The sequence below is a fragment of the Glycine max genome, chromosome 9, assembly GCF_000004515.6.
Source record: "Glycine max cultivar Williams 82 chromosome 9, Glycine_max_v4.0, whole genome shotgun sequence".
NCBI lineage: Eukaryota > Viridiplantae > Streptophyta > Magnoliopsida > Fabales > Fabaceae > Glycine > Glycine max.
Genome location: NC_038245.2, coordinates 45,963,006 through 45,983,617, shown reverse-complemented (window position 1 = coordinate 45,983,617; position 20,612 = coordinate 45,963,006). Strand labels below are relative to the sequence as shown.

General features: G+C 31.5%; 1 protein-coding gene and 1 pseudogene across 1 annotated transcript; both read left to right on the top strand.

The window, feature by feature from the left end:
- Positions 1 to 2,115: 2,115 nt before the first annotated feature.
- LOC100818513 (uncharacterized RNA-binding protein C1827.05c-like) lies at positions 2,116 to 6,745 on the top strand (annotated as a pseudogene).
- A 2,275-nt stretch (positions 6,746 to 9,020) lies between these two features.
- On the top strand, positions 9,021 to 10,537 carry LOC100778428 (protein EXORDIUM-like 3). Its single transcript, XM_003534370.5, has one exon. It carries the CDS (start codon positions 9,320 to 9,322, stop codon positions 10,364 to 10,366), a length of 1,047 nt encoding a protein of 348 aa, XP_003534418.1. The 5' UTR covers positions 9,021 to 9,319; the 3' UTR covers positions 10,367 to 10,537.
- The last annotated feature ends 10,075 nt before the right edge of the window (positions 10,538 to 20,612 follow it).

Below are 20,612 nucleotides of genomic sequence, written 5' to 3'. Positions count from 1 at the left end.
TTTGGTGATCAATGCACAATACAATTTTGTATTATATCTTATTTGTTGTGCTTATGTACTGGACAAATCAATGTAAAATTTACTATAAAACCCTAAGTGCATTAGTAACTTGACGGTGTAACAAATGAGAGGCACCTTCATAGAGGAGGTGCAACCCTTAACACCACTGGGTGCAGGGCTTGGCGGCATGAGGCCGCCACAGGGTCACGGCAATAGCGGTGGCGACAGCGTAGCCTAGCCCGAGTTGGCCAAAAGAAAAAACATAGTAAGAAGGAGGAAGATGACGATGAGAATATTTGAATAAATTAACAATGAAAAGGAAAAAGTAATGAGCAAAACTGGAATGGCAATAGTCCATACAACCCTCGTCGATGAACAAGGTGCCCATGCTGGCGGTCAAGGTACAATGTTTGGAGAGGGAGGTTTAGAGAAAGAGACACATATGGAAAAAGAAAAAAAGGTGTGGATAAAACGTCGTATGAGATTTAGTGGGTTACAAGTTTTTGAGTATTTGTCAAGTTTATTATTCTTTATTTGTATTATCCCTTAATCATTTTTTAAAATCAAATGTTGGACAAATATTTTTGTATTGTTCACTCCCTTATTTCTTAACAAATCAAACACACTTTAAGGTAAATGACATTTTGAATATATTTAAATAGTTGAAGGATCATTTTGACCTTTTAAAATAAGATAAGATATCAAAGTGAACTTTAAAAAAAATAAAAGATCATTTTGAATCTTTTAAATAAGATAAAGGATCAAAATAAATTTTTAAAAGAATAAAGAACCAAACTAAACCAAAAAATTAAGATAAATGACTAAAATGATCATTTAGCCTAATCTTTCTTATCTTGTGTTGAATATTGTGAGTGTTTTTTAATTCATTAAGTAAAATTTTAATTTGGGTGTGATGCACTTGATTGTTGTTGGCCAAGAGAATTGAACACGAATTCTTTTATTGAATAAATTATTTCCACACATGAACACAACAAAATCTTATACCACTATTCAAACCTTATGGATTTACTAACAAGTTGTTGGCCTGAATGATACTAGACTCGATTTTCTTAAATAAAGTCTCAAGTTTAAATTTTGTAAATGAAAAAAAAAACATAGGGAATCCCATAATAAATTCCCTTAAAGTATATATATAAAAAAATTATGGGTTGAAAAAAAAATTATTAGGAGAAGGTAGTATTCTCAGTACATTTCAATAAATTAATCCTTGACTACTAGTAGGAAAATATCTTGGATTAAAAAAGTTAAAATTTTAATTATCCATATCAACATTACAAATACAAAATAGAAATTTGGAAACAACACATGGTTGATTAATGAAGATGATTCATGAAAAATGTTTGACTTTTTATATTGGTTTTTTTAATGATTCTTAAATTGGTCTTATATATAAAAAAATTGGTATAATTAAAGACAAGAGTCTATATGGTATATACCATTTCTTCTTGGTAAATAATTTCATCCGAAAATATTATTTTGTTTTACTTTATTAAAAAACTACTATTTTTTATGTTTTATTTCTTCCAATTGGTGCATAAATGTTTCATATTATATAACATTTTTATTTAATTGAAAAAAATTATTGAGATATTAAAATATTCAAATTTCATTTTAATATATATAAAAATAATGCAAGAACAACGTCGGTGCAACATCCGTTCTCATATCATTTTTTTAATGAAGGTATGTTTAAACCCTCGTCTCTTTTAACTTATCATTTTTAATATCTTTAATTTTAACTTATATTTTAATATTTTTTTAAAATAATTTATCAATAATTAAAAATAAAATTGTATACAATTTTTAATCATAATATAATTTATATAGTGAAATACTTTATATATTATAAATTTAATTATATAAATAAACATTTATGTGCAATTAAAGCACGAAATAAATATTAGTCATAAGCAAATTGATGAATACTTAATATTAATATTATGGTGAGTGATAACCCAAAAAAATAATTAATTTTTCTAAATAACTCAAATGAACCGGAAGGGTCTTCCAAAATAAAATAAAATAAAATAAAATGATAGGAGTATTTTAAAAAGGTTTAAATTGTATCGGTTTGTATTGTTAACAGCAATTGGGTGCACCTTTTTTTCTAATAAAGTGCAGTGCACCAAATGACCCAGTCCATTTCGTTCTTAAAAGTCAAAACCCTATCACTGTAGGCCTCTCTTATTCTCGGCGACTCTCACGCTCGTCTCTCATAATCAAAATCCTTATCGAACTTGAACTAAGCTACTGATTTTCTCATTGTTGTGGTGTCATTCTGACTCTCTTTTCTTCTCTATTCTCCCTGGTTTTCTTATCTACTTATTTTCTTCGTCCTTTTTGTTTGAGTTAGTAGTGTGAAGGAGACAAAACAGAGTTGTTGAATAAACATTAATCTAGGCCACAGAGTTTTGATGCCTAGCAACAAGGTTTGAATAAATCGTCTATATTCTATATATGCTGTCGATAGTGTCTCTTTGGTTAATCTGTTTGATACTCATGACTTTTTTGTTGTTATTAATCTCTGTTATTGATGGATACTTCTTGAGCTATCTGAAGTATGTATACATGATGAGGAAAAGTGCTAGTGGTAAACAAATCATACTGATGGTTAAATCAGCAAAAAAACTGGTAATAACTCCAAAGTGAATAAACACCAAAACCGTGTTTGTGGACGGATGGAAATATTTGGTTCTTGCAGCAGCACCTTGCTGATGATTTAGGATCCGGTTTGAAAATTTACTCTAGGCATTATAATTAAAAACGTTCAAAGATATCAGAGTTTACCTAACATTGCTAAACTACTGAATGACATTTAACAAATGATTGATTGTTTGTAATTGTCCTATTCTTACATGTTTGTTACATTTGTTTTCTTACGAAATAAGACACTTTGTATAATAAATTTCTCTTAGTAAATTGTGTTTTCTTTTATGGAAACAAATAGGAAATCTAGTCAGGACATTGAAACTAGCAAGCTACATGTAACAAGGAAGAAGTGTGTATATGAGATTATGAATTAGCTTTCATTCTGTGTTAAGAATTTGTTTGCATTGTGTTGTATTTTGCATTATAGTACTCTTCAAACAGATGAAAGTAGAACACGTGATGGAAGTTTGAAATTAATTATTAAATTGAGTTCAAAGACTGGGATCACTGCATCAGTGTGGAGCAAATCAAAACAATAATATTAGTGTAAATTCAACAGGTTTCTCATTGAAATCACCAAGTGTGCAACCTTTAAATACTAGCACTTTTTTCTTCTACAAATATATAAATAAATAGAACTAGTCATCAACCTTCAACCTCCCCAATTAAACTTACATCACATTCTGAATTTCTAATTCAGCATATTCTATGAAGCACTGAAACCTCTCTTATGTGAAGTGTCACAGTGTTGTACACGTTTCCATCAGCAACTGCCTTATATGTGTAGGACACTCCTCATTAGGTGACAATTAAAAAAAGATGTCGAGCCAAGCATTTGAACCAACACCTCCATGGCTCAGTCAGTCAGACATGTGAGTTGGCACCTTTGAATGAATAATGACACTAATATTGTTGAAATATTATTTATTTTTTAACTTCTGAAAAAGTCGGCTTGAAATATAATATAAAATCTTATAAAATAATGCTTTCATATTTTTGCGAGTACGATTATCATAGGAAAAATGTAAAACTTAGCAAGTAGGTTTGAAAAGGTGAATATACATTTCTTAAAGATATAATAATTTCATCCTGTTTTGGGATTTTTTGAGAATAGATCAATTGCTTATGTTGTAAAATAATATCTCCTAATATTTTTTGCGAGGCTTGTTAGAATAGGAAAAAGGTATTCATGAGATTGTACGAAGATTGATTATCAATTTAAATCTTTTGTTATGTTACTCATTTCATTTCTTTTGACTTTCTCTCTCTCTCTCTCTCTCTCTCTCTGTGTCCAGTGTCTTGTATTTAAGAAATTAGCTGTTTCTTTTGCATATTACTGTATGGAGGTTGTTGGATTGTATGGTTAATTTTCTAGTCTGTTATGTAATGTTTTAGGATTTGGATAGTGAGATGGGGACCAAGGTAAAGAAAGCTATGAAGAATTTGAAAAGGGCAACTACTAATAAGCCATCCGAGGATGCTGACTTTTTGGTGTGTGAACGTTGAAAAACTGTGCTCTCAATTTTCAGTATTTTTGTCAATAGTGTTCTTAATTTTGTTTCTCAATTGCTGAAGTCCTTGGAAGGTGGTCCTGTTTGCAAACAACCCGAACAGAAGCTGCTGAAGAATACTGCAACTGTTTTGTATGTGGGTAGGATTCCACATGGATTCTATGAGAAGGAGATGGAAGGTACTCATGGTTTTTGTTTTTTGAAGTTTAGATGATTTTCTTGGAGTATGCGTTTATAATTTGCTTTTTGTAGGTTAAATTGGACAATTTAGAACCATCAAGAAATTGAGAATTGCAAGAAATAAAAGGGTTTGTGGCATTCTTGTTTACTTGCTTCCTATTTTATCTGTGTTGTTGTTTATACAATTGTGCCATTGTGTCAACTGATGATGATTTGTGACATACTTCTTTTTGGTGGGGATTTGTGACATACTTGTTTATACTGATCTATTCACTCTTATGTGACTGACGTTACCTATAAAATAGGTTGTTTCATTTTGGTTTTGCACAGTAGTTGTAGTCATGCTTCACATTTGTCTTCTCTTATTCTCTGTTTGTGTGTGTGTGTTGATTTAAGAAAAGCTTCAAATGCAAAACCTTCAAACCTTTCCTTAATAGTTATTAGTTCCTCATCTTTAGCACTCACTTCCTGTAAGATAAAGCCTGCATGAGTCAATACCTATTAATTTTGCTTTTGTTTGCTTCTTAACTTTTGGAAGTATGGCTTTTGAGCCATCAAGTTTATTTGTTTCATAACTTTCATTAAATGCATGGGTTCAGAAATCTTTATTTGTTGTTGAATTATCATTTTTCTGATGATTGATATTGATTTTAGTTGATTCATATTGACCATATGTGTTTCTTGATGTTTAACAGGCGGGAAAATCAAGACATTTTGGGTACATAGAATTTGAATAATCAGAGGTAGTGGTAGTTTCAGCTTACTGTTTGATGTGTTTTGACTTGTGGCTATTATATTTTTGTCATAAAATGCAATTTCATTCTAATAATGGCTTGATTTGTAGGTAGCAAAAATTGTAGCTGATACTATGCACAATTATCTCCTTTAAACAGGTTTATGTGATACCTCCGTAGCATGCTAATCCAAAATTGTAAGTTATTAATTTTTTTTCCTTATCTTTTTTCATTTTAAGTTTCATCAAGTGTTTCCATCGTGCTGGACTGGACTGTTAGTGCTTATCTGTCTTTTCTTTTCTGTAAAAAAAGTATTTATTAGAAGACTAGAAGAAATTATTACCGTCAGGAATTCCCTAAAATGTTATTTTTTTTAGAGGGGGGGGGGGGGGGGGGCATTAGCTAGAGTGAAAGAAAAAGACAGATAAATCAGCGCACGAAAGCTTTCCAATCTCTGGGTATCATATATAAAATAGGTTTATTATCAGCTCTGTTCCATAGAATAGAAATTCTATGAAGTTGTAGCACTACAAGCCCATTAGTATGGTGACACTTTTGTTCATGATGATTTTAGGCAAGATTATTATTCTTAAACCCAATCACCCATCCTCCCAAAAGAATCAGACCTTAAAAGATACCATGTGCTGAAACCCAAATAGTAGCTAGGATTTAGGATAAGTATCATGTCACAGAATGTGCAAGAAGAGTTTGCCAAAAAGCCTAGAATTGCCTTTTAACTGATATCCACATGCATAAAAAATGAGTAGAAATGCCAATCCTTTAAAATGGCATTATTATGTGTCTTGACTAAAGGGTAAAAGAATTAGTTTCTTATGTACAATAGCATCGAGGGGATCAAGTGAATATGTGACTTTTTCCTTTATTGATGGAGAGGATTCGATTACCATCACAAGCCATTGGACTTGGTCCAAATTGAACGGAAGTGTGATGACTAGTTCAATGGATCAGAAAATCTACCTGTTTGATTGAAAGTCTGTTTTGTTCCTTAATGTTGTCATTCCAGGAAAGAACATTGGAAGAGCACATGAAGTTGGTGGAAAAGATTATGAAACATGACAAAAACCGACGTAAAAGGATAGAGGCTGCTGGCGTTGATTATGAATGCCCTGAGATTGTGTGAGCTTTTCTGCCTTTACCAATTTATGGTTGCTTATTTGTTTTTGTAAAAAGATATAGAAGTCCACATCTTGAGTTTTGCTCCCATGTTACATATGTAATGGCTGTTGCAGGTGGTTAACATTCAGCCTGCTCCAAAGAAAATGAAGTTTGAAGACTGATTGGGCTAACCTCGGTACGTGTTCTGCTTGTGTCATTTGTATGCATTCTATTGTCTTTATGTCTATCTGGGTTTATTTTTGCTATTCTACTTATTATGTAAATAGATGATTTTTCTGTATATCTATATCCTGAGAGGTATTAGAGAACTTAATTTAACCGAGGTTGTTTTGTTACCGTTCTTCCCTTAGATACGTTAGATGATGGCTGCTGATCTACATGTCACGAGGTTTCACAACAGACTGCTGTTTTAGGATTTCAAGTATTAGCATTGTACAATCGTCAGCCTTCGTAGTTTTGGGACTTCGCAAACTTTGTATTTTAAAAAATATTTATAGAATCATTCATTTTGTATATTCATCAGCAGTTATCACCTTCACTTAAAACTTTTTATTTTTTTAAATAAAATAAATTCTCAATATATTTGCCAGGACTGTAGATTGTTAACATGTGCAATTAAAGTGACCTTGGAAATTTTCGGTACGGTGTTTATTCAGTCCATTCTCGAATCAGACCATAAAAGTTACCATATTATTTTGAACTCAGAAAATTATATATTTGTTGACCCGGAAAGGAAAGAAAAATATATTTCCCCCACAAGGTTGCTACTGTTCATTGAAAATGATGATCTATTATTTCAACTCTTGTACTCTTTGACAATAAAAGACTGAAAAATAATTTATGTAAAGAAAAAGTATTATATGAAAAAATTATTTTTATTTAAGTTATTTATTTATTTATTTTCACTTTTCCAAACAAGCAAAGAGAAATTCCAACACTTTCTTTCTATTCCTATATATCCTAATAATATATCTTGTTTTGTTTTATTTTTCCTCAATTTCCATCATTTTTATTTGTTTTCTTCCTCTCTATTCTACTCCTTGAAACAAAAATAGGGATCTACAATCAAAATGCATCATTTTTGTATAAATAAACACAAAATCCGCACACTCTACTAATATTATGTTGATTTAAGTGAAATTGAATTTGGATTTTTTAAATAAAATCTTAGATTAAATTTGGTGAAATTAAAAAATATGATCCAAAGAAAACACTAAATTAAATGTGGGTCATGTTATTTGAGAATGGTTATATCTATGCTCAAGTAAAAAAAACTCACACTAATCATGTACAGAAAATTAAGGACGTGTTTGGTAACGAAGAAGTAAAGGAAAAATAGAAAGGAGGAGAGGAAATTGAGAAAAAATTGAAAAATAAAGTGTGAGACAAATGCTGGCATTTTATAGTTGAACGGGGAGACTTATGGAACGATAATTAGAGAGAGCAACGGGAATCCATAAAGTTAGGTGATGATCTACATGGAAGCTTGCGTGGAACTTGATTTGTAGTTTGTTCGACCCAAAATATCTATGCTCCGGGGCCCGGTTGCTCTGGTCTACTCTGTTCTTCGTTTTTGGGCATAGTGCTCCCTACTAGGCTGTTTGACTTCCGCCTTTGTTCAAAACCCTTTATTAAAACCACATTTTTCTTTCTTTCTAATCTTTGTTCAAAATCTTAATTAATACGAATAATGTACTCCAATATTATTTATGGCTATAAGGTGCTTGTTTTCTATTTAATTGAAAAAACTCTGAATTCTTAAATTTCCCACTCGAAGCAAAACATTACTATTACTCACATGTAACAAATTGAATCCTTTTCTTTCTGGGACGGCAGTTCAGGTTAATAACAAGCTTGAAAGCGTATCCTATTTGCAGATTCTCAGGCTTTGGTCGCAGGCATTAAAAACAGAGCAAGAGACAAAGCACCACTGTAAGGTGTGTTTAAAGGTTGCACATATTCAGTTAATGTTGGAACGCATCCAATATATGTAACAGATCATGTAAACAAAGTAGCAGAAGCTGATGTGAAGGGTACAAAACTGACATTCCCCTCCTACAGCGTTGCAACCATATCTGTGTCTTATATGGACCGAGGGAGTTATTATTGTAATTGTAGTGTACCCAACACCCAACACCCAAAGCCCAACCTCATCTTCATTTTATTCTACTTTTGGTCTCATCTTCACTTTAATCATGAGGATTTTCTTTTTAGTTTTTACTCAGACTCCTCATAAATTTCGCCGCGAACTATTTCTAAAATTTTCTCTGAAAATAAGGTATAAGAAGGAGAGGGGTGGGTAAAGTTAAATTAAAGTCGATGAAACAAAAAAATAAAAAATAAAAAGGAAAAAAGAGGAAAGCAGAAAGGACAGGGAGGGAAGGAGAGTTACAGAAGAAGTAGATGGGAGCATCGTATCGATCATCCAACAGGGCAACAGCCAATAGGTGGGGATCGGACCACACTTGTTTCATTTGCGGTCCCCCCCCCCCCTTCTTCGCTTCAATCAAATTTGTATTTCTACAATAATTCTATTATAGTAATTTTCTCTCTAAATATTCCCAACTTGCCCCTAACCTTTATTTTCCCGCGCAAAGGATCAGGAAGGAAATCTCAAATCAGATGACGACAACCACCATCATCAATGTAAATCATGCCTCTCCTCTCTCACTTCCTTGGGCCCCACACCCCTCCTCCTTCACTTTAAGAATCTAACTGTCTTCCATTACCCGCAAATCAATGTCACCAAAAATACAAATCAAACAATTTCCACTTTTTTTTTTCTCTTTCTTTTCTAACTTCTCATTCATTTTTCCCAAATATGTCCAAATTGATCACATTTTTAAATTAATTACCTAGTAATTTCGCCGCTCAAGATAATCCACTTGTTCACATTCACGCTGTTATTGTTGATGTTGTTGTTTTTTTTTTTTTTTCCTTTAAAAAATTTAAATAAAAAGTGTTTTGTTTGGGGTGTATAATATAAAGAAGCTTCACCCACTGAAACATCACGTTTTGTACCTGGGAGCTCTCAGCTCACTAACACCAGCTACTACTCCCTCCCCCCACCCCCCACTCTCTCACAAAATGTGCCAGGGCCTCTCCGCCCCATCGCCGCCGTGTTCGGCGCTTCTCTCCTTCACGCTCCTCCTCCTCCTCCTCTCGGTGGTGGGCCCGGTTTCGGCATGGCGGCCTTGGCCCCAGAGCAACAAAATGAACATCAGCGATTATGCCTTCGGGGACTCCAAGAAATACGAGGGGTCCTCGGAGTTCGTGAAGCTGAGGTACCACATGGGACCGGTCCTGACTACCAACATCACCGTCCACACCATCTGGTACGGCAAGTGGGAGCGGAGCCAGAAGAAGATCATCCGCGAGTTCATAAATTCAATCTCCGCCGCGAACTCGCCGCACCCCTCCGTGGCCGGATGGTGGCGCACCGTGCAGCTCTACACGGACCAAACCGGCGCCAACATTTCAAAATCGGTTCGACTCGGCGAGGAGAAGAACGACCGGTTCTATTCCCACGGCAAATCACTGACCCGGTTATCAATACAGTCTGTGATAAAGAGCGCCATCACAGGCAAGACGAGACCCTTGCCGATCAACCCTAGAAGCGGGTTATACCTCTTGCTCACGGCCGATGACGTGTACGTTCAGGATTTCTGCACGTCGGTGTGTGGGTTCCACTACTTCACGTTTCCCTCGTTGGTTGGGTATACTCTTCCGTACGCTTGGGTGGGTAACTCGGCAAAGTTCTGCCCTGGACAGTGTGCTTATCCGTTTTCGGTGCCCGCGTATATCCCTAACCGGAAACCGTTTAAGTCCCCAAACGGCGACGTTGGGGTTGACGGCATGATAAGTGTGATTGGACACGAGATGGCTGAACTGGCAACGAACCCGTTGGCGAATGCTTGGTATGCGGGTCAGGACCCCTCTTTCCCCGTCGAGATTGCCGATCTCTGTGAGGGGATTTACGGCACCGGTGGCGGTGGATCCTACACCGGTCAGGTTTTCGACGCTCGAGATGGCGCCACCTATAACATGAATGGGATCAGACGGAAATTCCTTGTTCAGTGGCTGTGGAGTCACGTTCTCAATTACTGTACTGGACCTAATGCGCTTGATCACTGATCATCTCCTCAGTCAATGTGCTAGATTTTTCTTTCTTTCTTGGGTTTGGTCTTGTGCTTCTGTGGGAGTCTGGTAATTTTGTTAAGTTAGTTAAGTTTGTTCATTAATGCAAATAATGTAATTTTATTGTTATTGTTATATCATAGTTTATATCAAGAAAGATTATAAGCCTTTTTGGTGTCTAAAGAGATTGCGTTGCGTAAGGTTATGACTTATGAGGTTGCTATGAAGATTGGAAGAGGAGTAGGAGTGGTTGTTGCTAACAATATTGATGGAATTAAATAGGATTAGGTGTGTGTGTGTGTGTGCATATTACTTAAATTTGTTTCATTTCTGGAAAGAAAGAATAGAAGGGGCGGAAATTAAATGAAATGATTCAATGAATGTTGAATAGGCATGGCATTGCTAGATACTCCTATGGCTATGGCTGTGATTGAATGCGACTGGCAAAGCTTCGCTGATGTTGCTGTTGCAGCCCAGTCCCACTATTGCCGATTGCCCATTCTCCTGTCCTTCAAAACCTACCAAGGACCCTTCTTACCCAAAAAACAAAATAACTGAAATACGAATAATGCAATTATTACACTTATCAGGGGTAGGGTCTCAAACGCAACTATACACCATTATCTGTTACTACCACTACTACTTTGTAATTCCATTCATTCATATTCATACTGTATTCTACTATCCAAAATCACCGAAACCCTTTTTTACTGTTATACACTTGGTTCATATTTGAATTTCAGTGGTGAGAGATTAAAAGTACTTTTCTTTCTTCTTTATTTTATACATTCAAATTTGAAAATATGTATTGGAATTTGTAAAAGTATTTCATTTAAGCAATAGTCTTATTTTTCAGAAAAGGTAATATTGTACTTACTGTACTGTTCAAGAATATTATGAACAATAGTAAAGTTTTTTCTTCTCTCTCTCTCTTTTTTTTTATACAGAATTTAACATGATTTTATACTTAGGTTTAAACATGAAATTATTAGTCAAGTTAAAATAATTTTGAACCTATTGATTCGTGTATAAAAATTGTTTAAATCTAGCTATACCAGCATGTTTAAGTGATATAACATGTTCGTCTATGAAAAAGACTGATATAACTTGATTGTGCAATGAAACATGTAACCCGGGGATAATTTACTTCATTTTGATTAAGTAGTGTATACGATTTATTATAAATTTATTAGTATCAAATATTAAATTCTTTCTTTAAATAAATAAAATGTACACCACTCAGATAAATGTATAATATTAATCTGGGTATTGTTCCTAACTATAGATTTTGTTGATCTCTCTTGTTCATTGGTATTGGTCCCATCTCCCCATTTTTTTTTTTTGTGTATTTACCTGTTTCTTTTATATAATTATTTGGCTTGCTAAGGGTGTCTTAGAGTTGGGTGGCAACATAGTTGAAATTCATTTTTTTTGTCATTGCAACTTATCATTTTAAAAAAAAAGTATAATATTAATAAATGTCTTTTGGGATATTATTTTTTTTTTTGTGGAAAACACATACATTTTTAAAGGAGATAACTTTGTTTGAGTTAAATAAAATTATTATGAACGAGAAAAACCTATTTCTAAGTATTTAATATGATTACATATTTAAAATTTAAATTCAATATTATTTATTAAACTTAAGTAATTTGTGTCATTTCATTCACACATTATTAATATCTTTAGGATATTAAGTAAAAAATCAGTAATATTATTTAGTAAAAAATACCTTTTTTATAAAGGAAAAAAGTTATGATATTTCATTCCAAATAAAAATGTTTAATACACGAGGGAATAACATCAAAGAGTTCATGTCCTTTGAGAGAATGAACAACATGATTGACTTTGTCATCTTACAAAACTCATCTTAAAGCTTACAATATATGATAAAATAACTCTACATTTAGATAAAATGACATGAAGATCAGTTTGACTAGTTGATTTTATATTGCACATATCTATGACAATTTTGATGGTAAAAATTACATAAAAACACATTAAACATGATAAAAAAATTATTAATATATTTTAATTAATTAAATAATACTTTTAATACATAAGGTAATTATTTCTCCAAACTCAATTATAAACAACAAAAACAGAATTTAGTGATTAGTAAAATTAAATTATATTAATTAATTTTCCTTATATTTGAGTACAAAAGATTTGTCTAAAATATTTTACTAAATACTAATGATTTATATAGCCTTTAATGTGACACCAATGCTGTCTTGTCTTCGAGGAAATTATCATTAAAATCACTTTTGGAATCTTTAAAATTAAAACGAGTGTCGTGGAGGACTTACATTGGAATCATCAATCATGCTTTGCTACTTTAATTAAGCATCACTGATTAATCCTTTGGTGGAGAAAAAAGCATCAATTATTGAAATCGGTGTATTATTTGACTGTATGCTTCTAACTCATTTCCGTTTAAGTTGATCATTCATTTGAGTACACTACTAGCTCGATTTGGACACTATATTACTAATAACTTTTTTTGTTCAGTTTTTAGTGTACAATGATGACACTAAGTTTTAAATTTATAATCTCATGTGTTTTACTCCAACCTCTCGTCACTATATTGATCTTAGTGGATACTTTTTTCGACAAGTTAAATGCAGCATATATGTTTGTTCAAATAAATGATTTAAGTAAACATTTATTTAATAAGTTTAAGTTATAAACTTAATTATAAAATTTATTAAAAAATAAATTAAAATTTTGATGATTTCTTAATAAAAAATATTAATATGAATAAAATTTTTAAAAAATTATAATTTTTTTCAAACGTTTACATAATATCATTTTTAACTTCAAAGAATTATGGCAAGAGTAATCCTCGTGGAAAAGTCTGTAGGCAGTTATTTATATTATTTTCTACCTATCCTTAAACCAAGCAAATGATTCCATTATTAATCGATCCTACGCATGAGAACTTCCAAGTTCCACCATTCATTAAATTATATATATTCAAGCTGAAATGATGATTCTCGCCATGCCGCCCAAAAAAAATTAAGTTGACATGTATTATTATTCCATGGAGCGGCTAGAATTCTCTCAAAAACATAATCTAATGACATCTAAAATACAAGCCAATAACTTAATGTCTTAATCTACAGTGCTATTACCTATCAGAACTTATGTCATCAATTATTCCTGCTTATCCTTAAATTGAGGAAAGATTCCACACATATAAAAATATGTGAAAAGGTAAGTATTAAAATGCTTTGAAATACATTTGAAACTAAAAACTTAATTCTCGTCAAAGTTCTGTGATTTTTCCATTAAGTATGTTATGGAAGCTTAGCTTATCACTCGAGTTGTTCTTTATGAAAGGATAAATCTGATTTCATATTTTAACTCATCCGAAAGATTGCTCCCATATTTATAAGCTTGATAAGGATCATTCTAATCAGACATGTAATGCTCAATAGTTCGAATAATTTGAATGCTTATGTAGTTCCCCCCCCTTTTATTTCAGTATTGATACAACAAATGAGAAGTAATAATTCTATATAGTAGACACCTAACATTCTCAGAGGAAAATTAACAGTAGCAGACACGTGAATTTGTACTTAATAGAACAGTATGTATATATACCTGTCCATTTTGTTTTTCCCTTGTCTATACTTTATAACCAAGCAACATATAAATTACCAAAGTCATTTTATCTTAATTTCTTATAATATGTACTAATAATAAGGTTCCTTTATACCCATTTTTTAAGTTACAAATTTATATTCATTTAATACAGGCTTTCCTCATATACTATCAAACATGTTGATTAACTTAGATAAAGTTATTTCAATTTAACTACATGTCTTAAGATTAAATCTTAGATATATAATCATGTTAAATGTTTAGAGGAATAATTTTATCATATATAATAATTTTATCCTCTCTCAATATAATCTACTTGAATGGAAAATATTATATCTAAACTCAAAACAAGTATTTTTTGTCTATATTGCGTATAAATTCGTATAGACCAAACCTGTTTATGATAAATATTTCAATCCTAAGATGAATTTAATAAAAATATATTGTACTATTCAAATATACAAGGTGATACGTGACTCGACAGATATTTATGAAAGAATAATAATACGTGTCGCGTGAATATGTAATATAATTTTAAATATTTTTTTAAAATTTATTATTTATATATTTTTATTATATTATATGAATTATCAAATTTATATTTTTATTTTTAAAAGTGAAGGAGAATTTGGTATTGAGTATTCAGTGGTTAATTTCCTTCCAATTGAGCATCATACTACTACCATACATTATATTGGCATAGATGATAGATGTACATGTTGTGTACACGTGCCTGAGAAATCACAAAAACAAACAAATGATGAGGCGTGGGCAGGGCCCACGGACCTAGCCTCTGCCCCTTTCTCAAATTTTTTAAGATAACTTTATGGGGATTTGTGAGGTGAGGCTTATGATGTACTCCTTTTTCTTTTTTGAAAAATCAATCTTGAAAATGCTTTTGGGATCTCTTTTTTTAAAAGTGGGGCACGTTTTTGTTCTGTACTAGACACAAAAAAACCCGGTTGCTCCTTAGAAACCCAACCAGAAAACGAAAAGAGAACCGGTTGCTCCTCGTTTTTACACTCTGATCTCGACCACATCAGAAAATTTCCATTTCCATTTGCATTTTGCAACACAGATGCAATTCTTGAGCCTTTTCCCTTTTCCATAGCTACGAGATATTTTGATGCTATAGATGATTATACTCGACGCATAACACTAGTTTGCCACACCTGCATGTCCACTATATGTCTATTTCATTCAGTTTTACCTAGAATCCAGTAAATTGGACTTCCTGGTGCCATGTTTTTGCATTCTAAGTTAAGGATGAAAAATTATTTGTTCAAGATTACATACCTTAACGATGGAATGGCTTTCCTTTATAATTCTCATGCTTTCTTTATCACAATAGAAATTACCAACAAAGAAAAGGACATGCAAGAAATTAAGAAAAATGCATTTCTCTTTACATCATTTATATATTTTTATATTCTGAAAATGAATAAACACACACTAGAAGGCTTAGAAATTTATCAACTATTTTATTTTATTTTTTCTAATTTATTTCTCAAATTAAACATAGAGTTAGGTTTACATGTTTCATTATGAATTTTAAAATACTTAGAATCTGTTTGTATAAATTTTTGAAATAATAAGTTATGCATTGATGTGTAAAATAATTTCATATAGTTATTTTATCAAAAGTGATCATATAGGCTAAGTTTAATAATTTTTATATTAATTATCTTAAAATTTACTATAATAACAGTTATTTTTATATTTATAAAGTAAAAATTTATTAAAAGAAAAGAAAAATGGAAATGGAAAGAAACTTGTTAGAGTTGATTGAATGGTATGGGATGAGTGCATTAAATATGGAGGTTGACCCAAAAGTATGGAAATTAGGAGAGCATTGGTCATCAAATAACGCAATTTCCGGAAGCCCAGCTGGATTTCACTTAGAATTTTGACCCCAAACTTAGTGAGTGAGTGAGTCAGAGAGTAGTAGTAGGTGATAGACTGATAGGGAATGAGACTCTCTCTCTTTTGGCGACTGAGCCACGCTTACTTACCCTATCTATGTTTGGCCGGAAAGGAAATGAGCCCTTATCGGAGGAAATCAAAAACAAAAACAAAAACTACTCGATCGTGTCAGAAACCAATGAACAAAGCAAAGCGCGTAAAATCGAAGCAAGACCAAACATGCGTCGTGAACTCCCTCAGTCCTAGGAATAAGCATCACAAAATGCACTGCAGTATGTCACAAACAAAACACCTTTCTAGCAATTCAAACCGGTGCACATACTCACACTCCCAAGTTCCAAGACATTCTACAATGCCAATTCCATAGCATCATCCACCTCACAATATGAAGCGTTTTAACATTTCTAATACTCCTAAAAGATACTCTTTTCATCTCATAATAATGAATAATTGTCATGCAACGACATCTCCAATCGGAAACATTTAAATACCCCATTTTAAATTCTTTATTTAATATTATCATAATTATATAATTTATATGCATTTTATTTCAATGTTATACTGTTAAACAACACTTAAATGACTCGCCCTTAAATAGCAATAAAATATTTTTTAAATTATAAGCAATTGTTTTAGAGGCAAACATAGTTTAATTTTAATTAATCAATCCAATATAATAAATATATCTCCTTCAATGGTAAAAAAAAAAAAGATGATGAGACAAAGTAAATTTTAATTTTTAAACATTAGAATCGTATAGAAAAAGAATTATGGGTTTCTCGAGGTATTTTAGTAGTGAAATACTTACAAGTTCTGATGCTATCTTAACTTTATTGGACGAGAGACTTTAGTACCAACAATCATAACGATTAATTATATGTATGCTACACTAATTATGTACAGTATCTCTTTTACATCTAAGATTGCCCATTTTCTATTTTCTTCACTTAAATCTTAATGTTGTTGAAGGCAGCGATGGAAAAGTGGTGCTAGCGGCGCCTGATTTTTTTTTTCTTTGACCTTTAAGTTGTTTCATACATATTATAATACGCAATTGCCTACATAGTCCATACTTTCTATGTAATAATAACAAATAGTTCATACTTTCTACCCTGAGACTTTGTTGTCATTATTACAATTATTCATTGTTACACGCCTAGGCAAATGGGCTTTATTCAACCCTGTCTACTTTTCCAGATGAATAGAAAAAGTAGATTGCATAATTTTTAATAAATATTATTGCTTTATATATTATATAATATTTTAATTAACAAACTTGAAGGATGACTTCAAATTCATTATTAATAATTGAAGATTTGAGAATTGATGCGGTCTAGAATATGCTCGCAAATTGATTCTAGGACAAAACATGATGGAGGATATCCAGTTGATAGCTGTATGGAAAGCTATTGCTTCTGCTTCCCGTGGTAGCGGATTGCCTATAAATCAAGCTGTCTTTGTTGATAGGAAATGGCCCTGATAACAGCTGCATTATTCTAGTCCTTCTGAACTTCTTTATCTTAACTGAGTCTTATGCTAGTCATTGTGACATCTTTATTGATTTTAAATGCCGAATGTATTACATATTTCCTTTACTAAGTAGGATATTTTGATAAAGAGCACAACATATATTACGTATTTTTGTCTTTTTAGTAGACTTGTATTTTTATTTGTTGACTTTACCTACTAAGTAATTGGCTTGCCATCTCTACTTTTATAAGAGTCACATTATTTGTGGTGGTTCATGAATTGTTAAATTCTTTTTTTTACTATAACTCAGATTTACACCATTAAACTTATTGTCTTCATGACACCTTCAAGTGTTAAGGTTTTCTTATCAGACAATGACTTGTGATAAATGAGATTTTGAATATTTTGATAGATAAAATAAGTTAGATTTATCGATTTGCTTTTACTTCTAACGAATCATTTATATCAGTCATTAATCTTCATCTAAATAAATTATAATATTTTTGGTTATCATTAAAATCAAGTACTAGATTCTCTTATATCTAACACAAAAGTAACAAGCTATTAGCTAATTAAACACCACATACAAATTCCTCGAAGTAGCTAAACCATGGACTAGTAACGCAACCGATTGACAATTCCAAATCATCATAGGAATGATAAAATGGGTTGAACATGTTTGATCAACCTCCTTAACCTGTCATTTTTAAAACGTGTAAACTTATCAACTCACTACCATCAAATTGTTTTTTTTTTAAAAATAATTTTTAGGATTTCAAAGACTTTAACCTAGATTAAAAGCTTATTATTTCTTAATTTGTACTCTCATTTCTATTTCCATCTTTTAAAAAAATTATTATATTTATTTGTTACTGTATTTATTTATTTATTCCAAACTTTAAGTTGGTTATCAACTTGCTAATTCCCTATCGTAAAATGGATATTGGTTTTCTAAATCCACTTTTAAAAATTAATCAATTCATTCCAACATGCGTTTTTTTTGTCGGATTGTCGGGGATTAAAACTAATTGACCACTTTACAATCCACATAACATTTTATCGTAATATCTTATATTGCATTTGCTTTATGTTTTTGTACTTTGAGAGGCCAAAAACACCCATAACATACCACACAGAAGAAAAATTATTCTACAAAGAGTAAATTTTAAGATGTGTGAAGTATTACATATATAACAATTTTTTTTTTTATATACAGCGGTAGTAATTTATATTAAGTTTGTATGTGTATAATCATTTTGTTAATTAATTGATTTTTTTTAAAATATATTTTATGCAATTTTTTATTATTTAGTCCTCATAAAAAGAAGTGTTGATAATATTTAATTTTTTACATTTATAGCACAATCTTTATTATTGAATTAATTTTATGCGAATATTAGAATATAAAAACTCAAACCCTTATAATTTGGTGAACTTTACATAAATTTTACCCAATAAAAAATATATTAAATAAATTGTGTAGTTAAAGTTATTATTATTTTTACTTGGTCTTTCACTATATGTTAATAATAGTAGTACTTATCAGATGGATGGACTTGGATTGAATGAATTATGTCACATTCTTTTCAAACGACTTAATTAACACTTGGCGATGAGGATTAAAAGGATAAATTTTGTAACTATAAAGAAGAGATGTTTTAAACTATGAGAACTTAAATGGAAATTTGTTGTGATTATGAGAACCAAAATGTAATTAAAGTTTGTTTTTAAAAACAAAAAATAGTTTTGAAAGGCAGGGACAAACATATGCCTTTGTCTTTTGTTCCCGAGTTTGCTTCCCTTGATTCTTAGCCAAGAATTTGGTTTTTCAAGGTCCTTGAATTCGGAGTATTTAAATTCCATGTTGTCCCAGCCTCATCGCTCTATCCCAAAGAAGCTGATTAACATTATGGGCCACATTTAATTTCATTGATGGGGACAACAGCCCACTAGATAGTAGTTATTACAGCATATGTTGGAAATCCAACGTAGTAGTAGTATGTTTTTTTACCTTTAATTTTACCTGGAGTATATTATTATGATTTAATGACCGCTCTAATATTATACTCCACCCAAAATGGATCAAAAATCTAATTTAAATAAATGGACTGTCGCCAGTTGTAATGCCTAATGTCATCAAGGTGTATGATATTGATAGGTTTTAAGGAAGAAAGGTTAGACGCTGGAACCAATTTTATGGACAAAAATACAGGACTAGGATGGGATGGGACATATAAGAAATTTCGAATGATTTATAAAAGAACCTGGGAGAGAAGTATATAAATAAATATACATGTCAATTAGTCAATCTCAATCCTAATATTGAATCACATAGTACTGATAAAGGGTAGCCTTTTATACATTGATTTCATTTGGTATAATTCATTATGAAAGGGTACATATTACCGGTGGGGTTAAAAGAATGTGGGACCTGTCAAAACTGTGTTTGTAATTAGTATCACCCACATGAAGAGAGAGTTACTGCGAATATTTTGGCGTGAGTTGAGGAGAAGGAAGAGAGCAATAATTAGTAGTATATAGCATGGGAGGAACTGGTTCATCTGAAACTTCACAGGACTTTGATGGATGGATATACACGCAAAATTTAATGATTTTTGGCATTTCAGTCATCTAAGCCAGCTTAAGATTGAGTGGTCCTCGCTCCAGAAAGAAAACAACAACGACCCAACGATTCCAATGCATTGCATTTCTTTTTCTTTAAACAAAATTTATATAAATATTTTAGATATTCTCTAAAGCACAAAAAAATCAGCATTAACATATAACTATAATAGGATCATTTGTTTTACTTTTAAATTACTAAAACAAGCATAATTAAAAGAATAATAAGTTAAAATTTATAAAATTTAATTATTTTAAAGTGCATAGTATACAATGATAGTTATTAATTCTAAAATTAATAATTAAAATAATTATAATAAATTACGAAATTATGAAAATTGCAGCATTTAATTTTTAAACTAACACTTATCATTTTTCATTTAAAACTCTACACTAACTAAGTTCGTTATTAACTATTATAAAACGAGAATGTTAGTTTCTTAGGAAAATCCTGTACGTTCTTTCGACATTAGTGGACAAATAGTTTGTTCTAAATTAGAAGTAATACTCGTATTGTTATATAAACGATTAATTATTTAATTTAATAATATCACGATATCGTGTGTTATTTTTTAAAATTGAATCATGCACTTACTCCATGGTGTGACATAATTCTTTACAT